General features: G+C 45.8%; 1 protein-coding gene across 1 annotated transcript; it reads left to right on the forward strand.

The window, feature by feature from the left end:
- The first annotated feature begins 9,773 nt into the window (after positions 1 to 9,773).
- nrn1a (neuritin 1a) lies at positions 9,774 to 17,070 on the forward strand. The gene is made up of 3 exons (XM_080215235.1): positions 9,774 to 9,927; positions 12,931 to 13,075; positions 15,629 to 17,070. The coding sequence occupies exons 1-3, from the start codon at positions 9,873 to 9,875 to the stop codon at positions 15,852 to 15,854; spliced, it is 426 nt and encodes a 141-aa protein (XP_080071361.1). The 5' UTR covers positions 9,774 to 9,872; the 3' UTR covers positions 15,855 to 17,070.
- The last annotated feature ends 1,391 nt before the right edge of the window (positions 17,071 to 18,461 follow it).

Here is an 18,461-nt window from a genome sequence, read left to right on the forward strand (position 1 = left end):
CTAAAGCTGGAGCAATTAAGATCAGAGTTGGGGCCAAGAGGCCAGAATTGGAGGAGCAAGGAGAGTTTTGGAGCTGATGAAGATGGGCAGCACAATGGCACAGTGGATAGCACCGTTGCCTCACAGTGCCAGGGACCCGGGTTCAATTCTGGCCTTGGATCACTGTCTATGTGGAGTTTGCATGTTCTCCCCATGTCTGTGTGGGTTTCCTCCAGGTGCCCTGGTTTCCTCCCACACTCCAAAGGTATGCAGGTTAGGTTGATTTGCCATGCTAAATTGCCCCTCAGTGTCAGGGGGGATTAGCAGAGTAAATATGAAGGGTTACAGGAATAGAGCTTGGGTGGGATTCTGTTTGGTGCAGACAATACAGGCCGAATGGCCTGCTTCTGCACTGTAGGGATTCTATGATTCTATGATCACAGGGAGAGGGAAACATGAGGCCATGGATGGATTTGAAAACAAGGATCGAGAATTTTAAACTAGAAGCATTATTTAGCCTGAAGATAATCTGGGTCGCTGATGGATGAACGAGACTTAATACATGTTAGAGCAGAAGCAGCAGCATTTTGGATGAACACAAGTTAGTGAAGAGTAGGTGATGTAAACTATATAGCCCTGAGTAGACTTCATCCTTGAAACAACAGGCGGTCAACAGCAATGATGAACAAGTGAGGAGTATATTAGAATAGTCAAGCCTAGATGTAATAAAGGCATAGATAAGGATTTCAACAGCAGACATACAGGGAGACAGGGAAGTTGGGTAATGTACAGAGGGGGAAATAGGCAGTCTGAGTGCTGAGATGGATATGTGGTCAGAAGCTCATCTCAAGGCCAGGTATGACACTGAGGATGTGAAGGAGGCGGCTCAGCCTCAGACAGTTATCAGGGAGAGGGCTGGCATCCTCTTCTATCCTGACTTCCCTTCCCTCATCCTCTTGTCCCCCTCCTTCCCCTCTTCTTCCTTCTCCCAAGGTCATTGGGAATATAGATGCAAGTTGGGGGTTATAAGCTCGAGTACTTGATGAAATGCAAAATCAAAGAACCTTAGAATCTCTACAGTGCAGAAGGAGGCCATTCGGCCCATCGAGTCACACTGACCACAATCCCACCCAGATCCTATCCCCATAACCCCACATATTTACCCTGCTAATCCCCTGACACAAGGGGCAATTTAGCATGGCCAATCAACCTAACCCGCACATGTTTGGAGCATGGGAGGAAACCAGAGCACCTGGAGGAAACCCATGCAGACACGGGGAGAACGTGCAAAGCCCACACAGACAGTGACCCTAGAATCAAACCCAGGACCCTGGCTCTGTGAGGCAGCAGTGCTAACCACTGTGCCACCACACCGCCCCAAGTCATTGGTTTATTTTAGAAAAATCTTCTTACTGGATGTTACGGCTACATTTTGACACGATTTCTTTGTCTTATTATTTTAAATGATTAAAATCCCACTGCAGTGTTTTCTTTTGATTTGTTTTTATTTTAAATAGGCATCAGTGGTTGGTTAACTTTGAATTAATTTTCATTACATAAAATTCAGCAGTAGAACAGGTGGGAGGAGCAGGTGGAATCTCAGCCAGGCAAAATACGCTCATTTTATTAAAAAAAATCCCTGGGCTGAAGAATGTTTTCCCCAGAGGACTGGGAAAGATACTGGAACAGAGGAACTGTAAGGATCTGTGTCTCTGGAATCCTAGAGAGCACAAGAGGAATGAGGGAGTGGGGCTGGATCATTTAGTGACATCAGGGCAGAGAGAGACAGACCACTCAATGCTACCTTCATCCTGGGTCAGGGTACAGTTGTGCCTCAGGTAAAGAGGGTGAGTGTGAGAAAAAAAGGAATGACTGAGCGAGGGCAAGAGAAGGAGTGAGAGTGTGAGCTGGAGTGGGAGTGCAACTGAACATGACTCAAAGGCGCAGGTTAAAAAAAGTAAGGCTCACGGTTATATAACATGTTTCACAATCACAGGGCTTCCCAAAATGTTTTACAGTTAATGAAGGACTTTTTGAAGTGTTGTCACTACGGTCGTGCAGCTCACTTGTGCACAGCAAGCTCCCACAAGCAGCAATGTGATAATGGGAGCAATTTTACCATTTTTAAATCTCAGTGCTGTGCAGACTTGAAACTGGGAGAATTTCAGATCCAACTTTTAGAGCTGCTTTTAGCCCTCCCCCCCAAACGCACACTGCCTGCAAAATTTTGAGAGCGTCAGATTTGTGTTGCAGAAGTCTGTGGACACAACCGAAAGCCTGCAGAGGGAGGGTAGTGCACATATTCAAGCCTCTGATGCTGCGCACACAGATTAGCAGTAGCAGGGGTCTGACAGAGTAAGGGAGAGCCGTCCGGCCCCTGCTAGTGCAGGCTGCCCGAAGCAGCTCCCCAACTCTGCAATCGTGGGGGCCCGGATCCCGAAGTACGCCCCCATCCCCTGCCACCCAGACCAATCGCAGACGCCCCCCACCCCACTGATCGTACACCAACTGCCCCCCCCCGCCCCACCAACTGCGGACCAACTGCCCTCCCCTCCCACCGGATGCTGCAGACTTGCAGTGGGTCCCTTCTCTCTCCCTTCCCCCTCCACTGATCACTGCAGAGTGGCAGTGATTATCAGTAATCTCTAAACTGTCTGTGCTTTATATGCTCTGTCTGAGGCCAGAACTCTCCATTCACCTGACGAAGAGGGAAACCTCGAAAGCTTGTGAGTCTATTATCAAATAAATCGGTTGGACTAAAACCTGGTGTTGTCAGACTTTTTACTGTGTTTACACCAGTCCAACGCCGGCATACCCACATCATGACTTCTTTGGAAGACCCTACGGAATATTTTACATCCTCCAGAGAAGGCAGGCAGGGCCTGGGTCCCAGCCCCAAATATTTCAACAGAGCAGCACTCCTTCAGAGCTGAGCATCAGCCTCAACTTGTGCAATTAAATCCTGGATTCGAACTCGAACCCGCAGCTTTTTGACTCAGGAGCAGAAGTGCTGCCAACTGAGCTATAGCAGATGATCAAGTTCTTTTAAATTTACGTTGTTACATTTATTTATAAGAACATAAGAAATAGGAGCAGGAGTAGGCCATCTAGCCCTTCGAGCCTGCCCCGCCATTCAATAAGATCATGGCTGATCTGTCGTGGCTCAGTTCCACATTCCCGCCCTCTCCCCATAACCCTTAATCCCCTCTCTTATCAAAAACCCATCAACCCGCGTCTTAAAAATATTTAGCGAGGTAGCTTCCACCACTTCAACGGGCAGAGAATTCCAGAGATTCACCACCCTTTGAGTGAAGAAGTTCCTCCTCAACTCCGTTCTAAACCACCCCCCCTTTATCTTGAGGCTGTGCCCCCTAGTCCTACTATCCTTTCTGAGCGGCAAGAGTCTCTCCACCTCTATCCTATCCATCCCATTCATCATCTTATACGTCTCAATGAGATCTCCCCTCATTCTTCTAAACTCTAACGAGTACAAGCCTAATTTATTCAGCCTCTCCTCATAGCTCAACCCCCTCAACTCCGGCATCAGCCTAGTAAACCTCCTCTGCACTCCCTCCAAGGCCAAAATATCCTTGCGTAAGTACGGCGACCAAAACTGTACACAGTACTCCAGCTGCGGCCTCACCAATGCCCTATACAGCCGCAGCAAGACCTCCCTACTTTTGTATTCAATCCCCCTCGCGATGAAGGCCAGCATCCCATTCGCCTTCCTGACCACCTGCTGCACCTGCAAGCTGGGTTTTTGCGACTCATGCACAAGGACCCCGAGGTCCCTCTGCACCGTCGCCTGCTGCAATTTTTCGCCACGTAAGTAATAATCCTTCCTACCATTATTCCTACCAAAGTGGACCACCTCGCACTTGCCAACATTAAATTCCATTTGCCAGTTCCTGGCCCATTCGCCCAGCCTATCTAGATCCTTCTGCAGACTCTCCACACCCTCCGCACAATTTGCCGTTCCACCAATCTTGGTGTCATCAGCAAATTTCGACACCCTACACTCGGTTCCCTCCTCCAGATCATCTATATAAATGGTAAATAGCTGAGGCCCCAGCACCGACCCCTGGGGCACTCCACTAGTCACCATCCGCCAATCCGAATAGCACCCATTGACCCCCACTCTCTGCCTCCTATTTGACAACCAATCCTCTATCCACGCTAACACCCTACCCCCAACTCCATATCCCCTGACCTTCTGCAATAACCTCTTGTGAGGTACCTTGTCAAACGCCTTCTGAAAATCCAGAAAGACCACATCCACCGGCTCTCCTCTATCCACCGCCCAAGACACATCCTCATAGAACTCCAGTAAATTTGTCAGACACGACTTCCCTTTAACGAAACCGTGCTGCGTCTGCTCTATCAAGCAATTCCTCTCAAGATGCCTGGCTATTTCCTCCTTGATGACAGATTCTAACATTTTACCTACAACAGACGTTAAACTAACCGGCCTATAATTCCCTGCCTTTTGCCTGGCACCCTTCTTAAACAACGGCGTAACATTAGTCACTTTCCAATCTTCCGGCACTTCCCCGGAATCCAGCGACGTCTGGAAAATAACCACCAAGGCATCCACTATCACCTCCGCCATTTCTTTCAGAACCCTCGGATGCATTCCATCCGGTCCTGGCGACTTGTCCACAATCAGCCCCTCCAGTCTGCCGAGCACTGCCTCTCTAGTAACAGTAATGTCATTAAGACCCTCCAGTCCTACCACCTTTCCATCTCTAACACCCAGCAAATTATTCACGTCCTCCTCCGTGAAGACAGAAACAAAAAAGTTATTCAAGACCTCAGCCATATCCCCATCCGCTACCACTAAGTCCCCCTTCTTATCCTCTAAGGGACCAACGTTCACCCTAGCCAGCCTCTTCCTTTTTATATATTTATAAAAACTCTTGCTATCAGCTTACATTAAGTTACTGTGAAAATCCCCTTGTCGCCACACTCCGGCTCCAGTTCAGGTACACCATGGGAGAATTTAGCATAGCCAATGCTCCTAAGCAGCACGTCTTTCAGACTTTGGGAAGAAACCGGAGCACCCGGAGGAAACCCACATAGACACGAGGGAGAACGTGTAAACTCTGCACAGACAGTGACCTAAGCTGGGAATTGAATTGTGCTAAAAACTGTGCCCCAACCCCCTCCCGTGCCATCCTTATATGTGGAAGAAGTAACACTGGACTGGAACTCTGTTTCTCTCTCCACTGCCAGACCTGTTGCATATTTCTAGCAATTCCTGATTTTATTTCTGATTTCCAGCATGTGCAGTATTCTTTTTTCATTATTATATACAGAGAATTATAGAATGCCTACAGTGCGGAAGGAGCCATCGAGCCTGCACTGACAACAATCCCACACGTTTATCCTATTAATCCCTCTGACACTAAGGGCCAATTTAGCATGGCCGATTCACCTGGCATAGGTGTCACTGACTGTGAGAATGATTGAGACTGAATATGTAGAGAGCAAGTGAAGGGATGTATTACAGAGAGGAACTATGGGTGAGCCAAGGTATGATTGTATAAAATACTGTGAGGGACTGAAAGTGGGATTCTTTTTGAGAAATGAGGAAGTGTTGGGGGTTGGAGGAGCAGTGGCATAGCAATATTGTCACTGGACTAGTATTCTGGAGACCCCGGGTAATAGGGTAATGCTTTGGGGACCCAAGTTTGAATCCTGCCATGACAGTTGGTGAAATTTGAACTGAATTTGAATAAAAATATGGAATTAAAAGTGACCATGAAACTGTTGTTGATTGTTGTTAAAAACTAATGTCCTTTAGGGAAGGGACTTTGCTGTCCTTACCTGGTCTAGTCTACATGTGACTCCAGACTCACAGCAATGTCATTGACTCTTAAATGCCCCCTCAAGGGCACTTACGCATGGGCAGTAAATGCTGGTCCAGCCAGTGACAGCCACATCCCATGAAAGAATTGGGGGGAAAAGTGTAATTGGACACAGGGGAATAAGAGTGAATGAGTGAGTGATAAATTAGGAGTACATACCCATCTCAGAACTCACCCTATTACCCACAAAAAATGCCAAGTTATTTCTCAGGGTGGCACTGTGGTTAGCACTGCTGCCTCACAGCTCCAGGGACCCGGATTCAATCCTGGACATGTGTCACTATCTGTGTGGAGTTTGTACATTCTCCCCGTGTCTGTGTAGGTTCCCTCCAGAGATGTGCGGGTTGGGTTGATTGGTCATGCCAAATTGCCCCTTAGTGTCCCAAAATGTGTAGATTAGGGGGATTAGCAGGGTAAATTGCCCCTTACTGTCCCAAGATGTCTCGGGGCATTAGCAGGGTAAACACGTGGGGTTGAGGGGATAGGGCCTGGATGGGATTGTGGTAGGTGGAAGCTCGATGGACCGAATGGCCTCTTCCTGCACTGTAGGGATTCTATGATTCTTTAATTCTGACTCCCAACTCCTTGCCCCGATAAATGTACAGTATTTCACACTGCAGCTGCAAGCAAGACAGGTTATGCGGGAACCCATACATTAAATTTTCCTTCAAAATCTTTCAGCTTCGCTTTCGTTACCGATAGCTTATCAACCCTGATCCTACCCCCGAGAGCAAAGCCGCCTTGACTTGGTTCTCCCCTGAAGATTTGACACCAGATTAAGTGGATAGTATTTAATACCCACTGCCTACCAAGCCTAGCACTGACTGTGCCTGTTCTGATTTATTATTGAGTAATTATGTTTATAAGTGCAGTAAATAATATTCTGATTACACCAGGGTTATTACAATGTTGATATACACACTCTGAGAAACTGCCACTAATTCTCCATCATCGTGTTTCTGCGGCAAACTTAAATATATTTCCACTTTTGTGTTGATGTTGTTATTAAATATCAGTCGCGGCTAACACAGCTTCAATTCATGGTCGCTGTACGTGCGTTTTGTGTTAAACGGTTACACTGCAGCTTTATATAATGCCTTCTTCAAACATGTCCAGTGTGGAAGAGGCATTGCGTAGGTTTCACACACTGGAACAATCCCCAGGTTACAGAGAGTTGTATGAAATATCTCACGCGACTTGAATGGAGGATGAAGCACTCTGGGTGAGCTTTTTCTACCCCACTAATTCTCTACTCTTCGTTTCTCACGATCGTTTCAGCAGTGTGCCCGATCTGCGAGCAGAATGTATTTGAATTCAATTCGCCTGACGACGGGAATGTGCCGCCTGTAATAATAAAAAAGGAAGGAGTGAGCAGAATGAGGGCATTTTGGAGAGTTTCCTGCCCACAGCATCACTGCACAGGCGTTGCTCAAGTCTGAGGAGCAATCCGCTTCGTTACTGGAACACATCCTGCGCAGAAAGCCGACCCTTCCCCCCGCGCCCCCCCCCCCCTCCTCGCCCACCCCCTGTGTGGATTACCCTCCACTGAGCTGTTTCAGAAGTTAAGAGGACAATCCCCATGGTGAATCTAAATGTCACCCTATACGCACACATTCACAAACGCACACACGTACACATATGAGCACACATACAGGGACACATACATGCACAGACACACATAGACACAGACAAGTGCACACACACGCTTAGCGATGCACACATGTGCATACACAGCCGTACACACAAATACACGCATACATAGACACATGCGTACACATGTATGCACACATTCACACGTATACACACACGCACACACACATGCATACATATACACACACGTATACATATGCGCACATGCATTCACGCATATATACATATACATACATGCACATATGCACACACATGGATACACACATACACACACATGCACACACACATATACACGCACATACACGCGCGCATACATACAGGCACACAGTGGAAACCCAGATCCGATTGGGACATTATATTGATAACTGTATTGTAGAAATCCTCAGATCTGGGCACCGTGGGCGTCCTGGCTTTTGGTGAAATCGGAATTTAAATCGACGGGAAGATGCAAATTGAACGATTGGGTGAATGTGACTGCATTGCTGAATGCTGACATTCCGTTCAACAATAGAGCCAAAAACTCCCTATTTTTTGTGAATTGGTGAAAGCATTAACAGCCCCCCCTCCCCCCCCCGCCCCACCACTACCACCACACACACCCCTCCCCAAGAGAGAGGTGCGGAGAGAATAAGGATAGCGGGCTGGGGGTGTGGGTGCAGTCTGGTTGGGGAAGGGAAAAAGTCCTGGGACCTGAATACTGAATGTAGGGAAGGAGGGAGGCAGGGAGTTAGAGAGAGAGGGAGACAGGGGTTCAGAGGAGAGACGCCCACAAACCTGGAGTGCAGCAATGCTCTCCCCGGCACTCAGTGTGGAGGGGGGTTTGGGTGGTCTCTTTAAGAGGTTGAGGTTTCCCTGTCTGATTATTATTCTGTCCATCCAGGGGATTTAGAAATTCCAGCTGACGTCAGGACAGGGGAGAGACTCCACTTTGAATGAACAGCCACAGGTTGACGTCATTCATCTCTTTAGTAATCCCACCGAGAAATAAATTATTTAAAATGGCAAAAAAAGGCAGAGAAGGAGAGAGAAGAAAAAAAATCCCAACCCAAACCTCAGTTCTCCTGCCTGCACTGACAGCTTTGGTTTCATTCTGTGAATGTTCCAGTCTGCGCCTGTGATTCTCCCCGCAGTTGAATAGTTTTTGGAGCGCAGGGTGAGAGAGCGGGCTGGGGACACAGCCTGATGTGTATCAGAGATTTTACACCAGAACCTTCCCTAACTCGACTCTCCCCTTCCCCTGAACCCAGCATACACTTTTTAATATTAGATTCTGAAATATATATATATATATATACTTTTTTCCCAGAATCTAAATCTCCAACAATTATGAGCCTTGGGGAAGGGGAGAGGGGTTTATTTTCCGGGTTAATTTTGAATACTACGTGATTTATGAGAGATGTATTAATCCCCAGTCAGAGGGAGACGGTAGCAGAAGCGGCAGTGTAATTAATTAAGGGAAAATACAGGATAAAGTTTTGGAGTGGGACATTCTTCATTTATCTTACAGCTGGTGGAGGGGGGGGGGGAGGTGGCAGGAGAACAAAACCCCTTCAATTAAATAAAAAGCGCAGTCTCTGCCTTTAGTGCATCACCGGCACTATGAGCCTTGCACGCTTAGAGTGTTTTTGTTTAAACACCAAATAACAAACGTCTTGGAAAGATTAGACCTTAAGCTGATTAAAGGAATTTAAAGGTGCGCGCTTGAGTGTTTAACACTCGTTTCCCCGACGCGATTGGGGAAGGGGTGAATCTACAGTCGATGGAATGCATTCGGCAGTGTTGCTATCACGAAATTGTTCATCTAGTTCGTAAAGCTTCGCCCAGCATTGCTCTTTTTTCTCTCCTCTTCCCTTTTCCCCACTCTGTCCTCCCCCCCCCCAACACTTCTCTACACTTCATTCACAGTCAACCGTCAAGGGGTCAATTTTATGTGTGTGTGTGTGCGTGTGTCCTCTACCCCCGGTGAGAGTTGAAATGAGTGAGAGAGGGCGGACGCGGGGAGTGCTTTATCTAGCTCACATTAACGTACAGGTCTGAATTACACACAGCCGCTGATGGCTATAAATGGCGCTTCTTCTTTTGCCTATCCCAGTAGGATTCAGGCAATGTAAGCCATGCGTCAGGAGTTTGCGTGGCCTGCGAAGCTGTGCCCACACCCAGCTCCCCCACCCCCCCCTCCCCACTTCACCACCGCCACCAACCACCCCCTCCCCCCCCTCACTCAGACGGGAGTGAACCATTCCACCTCAGCTCCACTGTGCTATTATACTTGTAGGAATTAACTTGTTGGCAATGTGCGATGTCCGGCCTTCCCTTACATTTTCACAGATAACCATCTGAAAGCCTTCAGTCTCCAATGGTTCTACTCAATGTAGGATGGGACTTACGTTGAACGGAGTGTATCTTGCACTTACTCTGGCTCTACAACTCGGTGAGTTAAGAAATAATACTCGATTCGTTTGTTTCGATGCGGCAGGCGCAACCTTGAGTCGGTTTCTGACGGTCCCCTCTCTCTCTCTCCCCCCCATGCTCTGACCCTGACTGCTACAGTGGCCACACTCAGACCTAGCCTGCAGTGCTGCTTATGAGCTCTGCTTTCGCCTTGAACCTTGTTCCAGGGAAGATAGGGATAAGATGCTCTTTGACGCAGCCTTAATCTCAAACCATCTCCCCCCGTTCTCTCGTTCGAACGAGACCTGCGTTCCGATCGAGGGTAAAAGAAAACCATCGCTCATCCATTCCTGGTTTATTTTTTCTTGGGGGGGGGGGTGGTTTATTTTGCTATTTGCAATCGGTGTCCTCTTATTTCGGTTCCGATAACGGGGAGAGAAAGGTGGGGGGGGGGGGAGGTGGTGGATGAAATAAGACGTGGATTGAAATTGAATAGTTGTGCTCTCTGGAATATATCTCCCTCTCTCATTCTGTAGAATGTAACCGAACGAATCTGTCAATTTCTTTAAGGAAAGGGGTGCTGATGAGAGGAAAATTCCAATTTGTATCCCCCCCCCCCGATCCCTCAACAGGATTGAGAGCAGTATCATTGCTCAGGGGTTGGAAGCCGGCTCACTGACACCCAATAACTATACTAACTCTCTTCCCCCTAGTAATACCACCCACCGCTACAGAGTGAAACCCGCAGCTCCCGTGGATTAGATTGGGAACCTACTATCTACCAAGGATTATTTGGAGAGACTTGTGCGGTAAAATATTATGTCAAGAGCACACCCGTCGATTATAATCACAGCCCTCCCCAGAAAATTGCCGCAATTCAAAAGATATAATGGATTAATTCTGCTTAACACTGGGATTAGTGTCAAACACCTGATATTAAACAGGCAATTGGATTAATTCATTGCTATTTTCACTGTGATTTTAAATAGCTGGGAATTATTGCTCACGGACGCAGCAGAATGAATCATGTATGGTGCTCAGATGGGGAAACTGGAAGAATCAACATCTCTCTCTCTCGCTCAGCAATTTAAGAAATGATTACAGGACACGGTTCAAAATTAAATCCACGGTTAAGGGACCCAAACTGACATTGAGATCAAACTATTACCGGGAATTGGTTGGGTTGCTTTTTTTAAATGTCACTGGGTGAGAAATAAATGCCGTTTTCGTTTCCTGATTACATATCAAAAATATATTGACGCTGGCTAAATGTATAGGTTGGGAATCCCGAGAACAATGGTGATAAATAATTTGTCCAGCACGCGTAAAAATTGTAAATATTAATTAACCAGTCACTAGCACCGAGAGATAGCGGCATAATTCCCCGCCAAAGCACTCACATTCTGATTTTACCTGGAGCAGGTTGCTTTTTTTTTAGAGAGAGATGGTTTCTCGTCACCTCCAGTTTTAATGCATGTTAAGAAGGGCTCGCATTAAGACTAAAAGTCCATGAAAATACAGTGTCAGTAAGCACATTTGCAATGTATTAAGAAATGACAGAACACACCTGAAAATTCACTGCCAGTTCGACTTGGATACTTATAACCAGCATGAATCTGATGAACCCTGAAATCAGAGGGTCTTTTTTTAAAAAATTGTTTTAAAACTAATTACTCCTTACATTTGTTCACGCTTTTTGGCTGGGACCAAAATTGTCATCTTGCAGAATTTAATTTTAAGATTTGAAAATGAAACAGCCCGAACCCTTGAAATGGAATTAAAAATCGGGTAAAACCATTTATCAGGACTTATTTTCAAAATGCCATCGATATTTATAATTGGGGACTGGTTATTGGAGAAAATAACGTCGCATCTGCGCTAGGAAAGGCACCCTCCCCCATCCACCGAGGACAGCGACAATATCTCGGACCCTCTCCCAGATTTTTGTCTCTCTTAAGCTGGTTACACCCACCAGCTGATTATTAGTCAAGATATTGCAGCGCCATATGGTGCTAGATTTATTCTTGTTAGCGTCGCGTATTTGGTCAGGACCCATGGAGTGATCAATTAGGCCAAACACATCCTAATTCCCCGACACTTAGGACAGGATTGATTGGGAGAGATAACATGTACACGGTTCCGCTCGCAAATTCCGCCCACTCACCCGTGAATACAAATTGGAGTTTAAATTAAAATCAATTGAGTGTGATCCGACCAGCCAGGCGGAAAAGGGGGACGCAAATGCCAGAGTGGGCAGTTTATATTTTTGAAGGGGTGTCGGGGGGGTAGAGGACAACGCAGACGATTCCCAGACCACAACGTTTGAATGTTCTGACTTTAAATCTCGGCAGCAGCATGGAGTTGTGCGGATCCCATCGCCCTCACCGCATTGAACGCTGCTTCTTGGCGGCATCTCTGCAAATCAGATCTGGAGCCCTGGCTACGTGCCGAATGGGAATTATAAATAAATGAACCAAAGGCCAACATCTCCCCCCTAAAATAGCCCCCAACAATATCCAAAACGACTGCAAGGACAAGGCCAACCAAAAACCCTGCTGTCAAATCCCACCAAAAAAAATAAAATAATTTCTCCAGGAATTACAATTCAGGAAAGCTGCAGGTCTGAGCAGGTGACAGATTGGAGAGGGGAAGGTGGGGGGGGGGGGGGGGTCAAACTCATTGCCAACTCAGGCAATGCAAAAATATCGAAGAAAGTTTAAAAATAGATTTTAAACGCACGGGAATTTTTTTTCTCTCTAACACGAATAGACTTGCTCCCGTCAATGTCTATCAGAGTGGAGGAAGGGGAAGGACACAGCAAGTTTGTGGCAAGAGGAACAGAGTGATAGTTTAAAAATTACACATGTATAAATATAAGCATACATATTCTATATTCTGTAGTGCATGGCAGAAAAAAATAAGCATTCGTTTGTTTAAAAAAAACACCCCAAATAAAGGCAACTATTTACTCTGAGGCATTTTATTTCGCTGCTTTGTATTTTTAATTTTTATTCTCACTATTTGAATGAATCTTCCTCTGCAGTTTATCTGTTCCATACTGTGCGGGCCGCCGGCAAGTGCGATGCAGTCTTTAAAGGGTTCTCCGATTGTTTGCTCAAACTAGGGGATAACGTGGCGAACTACCAGCAAGACATGGACGATAAACAGAACGTGAAAACCATCTGCTCGTGAGTGTGACACCGGCATGCACACACACACACACACACACGTGGACGCTTCAAGGCAGGAATATGGGCTCATTCACCGCCTGCCTCACGCACCACTCTGCCCACATGGTACATCTTATTACACTCACTTACTCAGCCTCACCTCCTCCTCCTCCCACCTCCTCCTCCCTCTCTCCTAACACGTCCTCCACACATACACGCACGCACACATATTCTCACGCACCCAGCATATCCCGCCCCCTCCCTAACACGACCTGTTCACGCTCACATGTTGGTGGTATGACTTATCAACATCTGGTGGGGTGGGGGTGGGGGTTGCGCATTCACGCATTGGCAAAGGAACCGCTCACCAACTGGTACTTGGGTTTCATCGGAGGATAGAGCCATGGCCTAGTGGACAAACTCATCAATGTGCAGATGCATTCGCAAGATTTACATATCCCCCGACCTTCTATAAAACTACTCATAAAACTCCCATTTCACAATTCATGTCATTAAGTCTTGTGTTGTCAAGTGTAATCGGAATATATACTTCATTCTCTCTCTTTCTCTCCCTCTCGATTTACATGTAGCACACGTGAGCAGAAGGATAGTTACCCTGTACAACAATGCATTCAGCAATGACTGCCTTTTTGTTTGTAGGGATTGCAACATTATTAATATCTGCTGTATGTGTGTGTGCTAATTCCTCACCTAAACACACAGCACATGGAGACACAGCTATGTAGACAGAACGCAGGACAGGGTGGCAAGAGGCTGCATTTAAACCCCTTATCATCTAACAGAAAATATAATAATGAATGAAGGATTGCCTAAGGCTGTTTTGATAAGTCCCACCTTATCCATTTAACGTTCTCTCCGATGGCAAATGTCTCCCTTTTCATTGATACGCGTTATGATTGTAGTTTTTGAAGGTGGCTTGAATAGATGGTAAATCAGTTTCCACTAAGAATCTTTGTGTGTGTGTGTGGCGGTAAATGCGATACTACTTTGAAACGCAAACTGATTTGTGTGAATGTTTTATACAGCATTGCAATGTTATTGACGTTGCGGATACATGGATGGGGGGGGGGGAGATGAGCAGAAGGGAAGGGGCTAAGCAGAAAGCTTTGGAAATAGGCTCGGAAAAGAGCGAGAGTGTTGAATTATTCACTGCAATCTATCAGAGAACAGCTGCTTTCTCCCCACAGGACGGAATAGTTGGTAGCAATGGTGGAAAACAGCTAGACCAGCAGAACTTGCATTTCCCTGTGCAATAACTGTTGAATCACCAGTCCAACTCATTGTTCAAACGGAGAAAACTCTTTTCTTATATATATATAGGGAATTTTGATCCCCGCTTGCTTGCTGGAGTTGGTTAAAGCCCCTGTTCTCTAGAAGGAAGAGCGACAGAGGGAGAGCCTGGGGAGATCAGAAATGATTTAGTTTTCCTCTGGGACATACAATTAGGGCAGAATTACTACAAAAAAAAGCCCTTGGCACCTCAATATCTCATTATTTATTTCATCTGTACAAAACACGGCGGCTGCTGGCATTTTAGTATTCTCATTAAATAAACTCTGCCACTGCAAACAACCCGAAAACCATTGTTCTTTCTGCACGATATGGTTTCCCCATTTTAAACCCATACAAAGGAAAGAGACGCGCGTTCAAATTATGCAGTCAGATGTATGAATCAACACGTATGTACGTATGTGTATTTATCTGAGTGCGTGTGTATATGTGTGCAAGTGTGAGTGCATGTGTGCCTGCGTGTATATATGTGTGTATGTGTGTGTATTTATGCGTGTGTGCGCAATATCTGTATATGTGTGTCTCTGTGTGTGTGTATGTATGTGTGTGCGTGCGTGTTTGTGTGTATTTGTGCATCTATGTATGAGTGCATATATGTGTGTGCCTGTGTGTGTGTCTGTGTGTACGCGTTTGTATATCTGTGTGCCACTATGTGTGTGTGTGTGTTGAGTGTGTGTGTGTGTGTGCGCCAGTGAGTGTGTGTGCGTGTTTATGTGTCTGTGTATGTATGTGTGTGTGTGCCAGTATGTGTCTATGTATGTTTTTGACTATATGTCTGTGTGTGTGTATGAGTATATGTGTGCGCGCCAGTGTGTGGATGTGTGTTTGAGTATGTGTCTCTGTGTACGTGTGTTGGAGGGTGATTTTCCCAGAGATTATTTTTAATTAAAGCAGCTGTGAACCATCCTGTCAGTGACACAGAGCGATAGAGTAAAGGGAACCTGTGGGCTCCGCGTAGTGAACACTGGCGTTCAGAAAGAAATGAGAAAACGTGTCGATTGCAATAGTGCTTCCCTGAGAGAGTGACACAGTTAATGATGACTTTTAAAAAAACGTCTTGATCATCAAATAAGTTTGAAAATGTGTGTGTGTGTGTGATGGGGGGAGTAGCAAAAGAGAACATAGGAGCAAATTATTGGCGGGGGGGGGGGGTCGTATGTGTGAGCATATGTCTGTTTAATCGCTCATTTTGCTTTACTATCTTACACATTTTATTTTTATTTCTGAATTCCAACACCCCCCCCCCCCGCCCCCATGTAGATATTGGAATGATTTCCACGCGTGTGCTACTACCGCAATCGCAGACTGTCAAGATGGAGCAACGGATGTCTGGGAAAAGCTGAAAGAAGATTCCAAAAATCTGGATTTCGAAGGCAGCTTGTTTGACCTGTGCGAAAGGAATAATTCAGCAGACGCGATGGCTCCCCGCTGTCTCACCCTGGTTATTTTAACACTGTCCGCCTTACTGACCTGGATTCTAATCTAGGGACAGACACAGAAAGAACAAACAGAAAGAGAGAGAGAGAGAGGGAGAGAGACACACACGCAGACACAGAGAGACACAGTCACACACACCCATAACGGTGTGGGATTTCTTTTTTGCAACTCATCTCAGAATTACGGGACCTCGGTGATTCATCAGTGACCCAGGAGGGAATTCCCGGGACTGGAAAATATTCTCATTTCATTTTGGTTTCCACACACACACACAGATACACACACAAAAACATAAAAGGACGTTCTTTCCTCCCCACCCCACTCCACGTTATTTGCCAAAATGTTACCAAGCGGCGGCAAACTTCGCAGAACCACTCCAACTCAACAGAAACCATCTCAACAAGATGCAAACTAGAGCCCCAGGAGTTGGGTTCAAACTCAGGAAAGGCCTCGGGCCAAAGCGCTAAATATTATGGTGGGTCCTTCGGAGGAAGAGAGAGAGAGAGAAGAGAAACCCGAATGAGAGAAAGAGAGAGGGGAAAAGAAAGCGAGAAGAGAGAGAAAAATAGCAAAAAGATATACATTCTTTTGTGCGATTCTTGGCTAAACCAACGCCTTCTTCGTTCTGTCCTGACTGCCAGCTTACCCAAGTCCGGATCTCTGTACCATTTCGCAACTCTCATGACCACAGAAGTAAAAAGCGATCCATTCTTCCAAAACTACAAACAAAATAACCACGATCGCGCGACCTAAAGAAAACCCCCTCTGCTTCTCCGGAGAATTGTTACGTACCCTGTTGTCATTTTCACGAGCTTTTTTTGTCCTTTTCTTTTAAATTTCTTTATTTTAAATATATATATAGATATGATACATATGCTCACTTATTTTTGGATGTGGCGCGGCAGAATAGATCACAAAGGGTCTTAAAATGTATCTCAACGGAAACAGTATGAGAACCAATCGTTATTTTAGAGAGAAAAAAATTATCAAAAAAATAAGTACTCTCAAACGCAAACCGGCAAAAAATGAATATAGCTACAAATATAGAAATAAATATATATAAGTTTTTGTGTTTGGATTGAGTGTCGCTTGATGTTTGAGCGAAAATTTAGACAATATAAGATGATATAAGATGTTAAAACTTGCTAGAATACGGTTATAAAACTCCTGTTGTACGATTTGTATTAAAATTATGACTTAAAAATATCCAAATCCCAGACTCTGCTTGTTATCCTTCAAGCATCAGATGGGGTCCTTTCGTAGTCAGACAGGGCACTCAAACAGGGCCCTGGGTAGAATCGATCCGATATCAAAATCTTCTCCTGTTTCCTCTCCACTGCTGCCTACAGTTTAAAGCAAATACAAAGGGAAGTGTGTGTTGGGGAGGGGGGGGGGGGCGGCTGTGAGTGGAAAAGTGGGGTGGGGGGGGGGAAATCGCTTTCTTATTGAAAAGATAGTTCCAGGTCTAACGCATAGCGAGGAAGAGCAAGGAGGGAGTGATTTACTGGAGATATACGCGCTAAAAAAAACTGCAGCCAGTGATCTTGGCACTTCAGATGAATCCATCCAACGCACTCGTCGGTCTAGATTTGATTTTGATTTGATTTACTATTGTCACATGTACTGGGATGCAGTGAAAAGTATTGTTTCTTCTGCGCTTTACAGGCAAAGCATACCGCTCATAGAGAAGGAAACGAGAGAATGCAGAGTGTAGTGTTACAGTCATAGCTAGGGTGTAGCGAAAGATCAACTTAATGCAGTTAAGTCCATTCAAAGGTCTGACAGCAGCAGGGAAGAAGCTGTCCTTGAGTCGGCTGGTACGTGACCCCAGACTTCTGTGTCTTTTTCCCGAAGGAAGAAGGTGGAAGAGAGAATGTGGTGGGTGGGGTCCTTAATTATGCTGGCCGTTTTGCCGAGGCCGTTCCCAAATTGGATAGATGTTGTGGCGACAAGCAAGTGAAAATAACAACGTTAAACCAGCGAGACTAAGTCTTCCCCCGGCTAGCTCAACAGTCCTGAACGGTGGGTGCTAACCCAGATTTGCAATGGGCGTCCCGATTCAACACCAACGGCGGGGAGACTGATAATGATGCCAGCTCGGGGCCCAGATCTGTAGAAATGCGTGTCCCTAAAGCCTTGGGGGAGGGAGGGAAGCGGGTGGATGATTTTTGATTACGATTTCCCCCCAACTTTGTCCGTAATATTTAAAGAGGTTGGGGAGTGCGTGGGGGGGGGGGGACGTGTTTCAAATTTTAAAAGTGTTTTGGAGGTAAACAGACCCCTTGAATCGAAGCGGTGCCCAGGGCTGAAGCAGAAAAGGGGAAGTGTAATTGCATTAATGCGAATCGCAGCGAAGAAATCCTATCAGGAACTAGTCAGTGGAGACGAAATGAACCCTGACTTTCCCATGTTTTTAATTTGTGAACCGCGTTACATTTTCTTTTGTGTGTGTTTTAATCCAAAGCACGGGACATTCTAAATCTTCTTTGTTTTGTTTTTATTTTTTAAAAAAGCAGAAGAACAATTGATTGGGATTTAATTGGAGGTAAATCAGGCGGGAGCGTTAGGAGATTTTTAAAAGATACGAATCTGGGACGAAGTGATTTTGTTTTAACTGGATATGTACTATTCGCTGATTCTCCCCAGAGCTTCAACC

The sequence above is a fragment of the Carcharhinus amblyrhynchos genome, chromosome 2 (genome assembly GCF_965287045.1).
Source record: "Carcharhinus amblyrhynchos chromosome 2, sCarAmb.v2.hapA, whole genome shotgun sequence".
NCBI classification, from domain to species: Eukaryota; Metazoa; Chordata; class Chondrichthyes; order Carcharhiniformes; family Carcharhinidae; genus Carcharhinus; species Carcharhinus amblyrhynchos.

What these genes read in the sequence shown, in the direction of transcription:
- nrn1a (XM_080215235.1), top strand. Translation starts at nt 9,873, where the DNA reads ATGGGACTTACGTTGAACGGAGTGTATCTTGCACTTACTCTGGCTCTA. An exon ending in TACTCTGGCTCTACAACTCG is followed by an intron (nt 9,928 to 12,930) that starts GTGAGTTAAGAA and finishes CTTCCTCTGCAG; the next exon opens with TTTATCTGTTCCATACTGTG. An exon ending in AACGTGAAAACCATCTGCTC is followed by an intron (nt 13,076 to 15,628) that starts GTGAGTGTGACA and finishes GCCCCCATGTAG; the next exon opens with ATATTGGAATGATTTCCACG.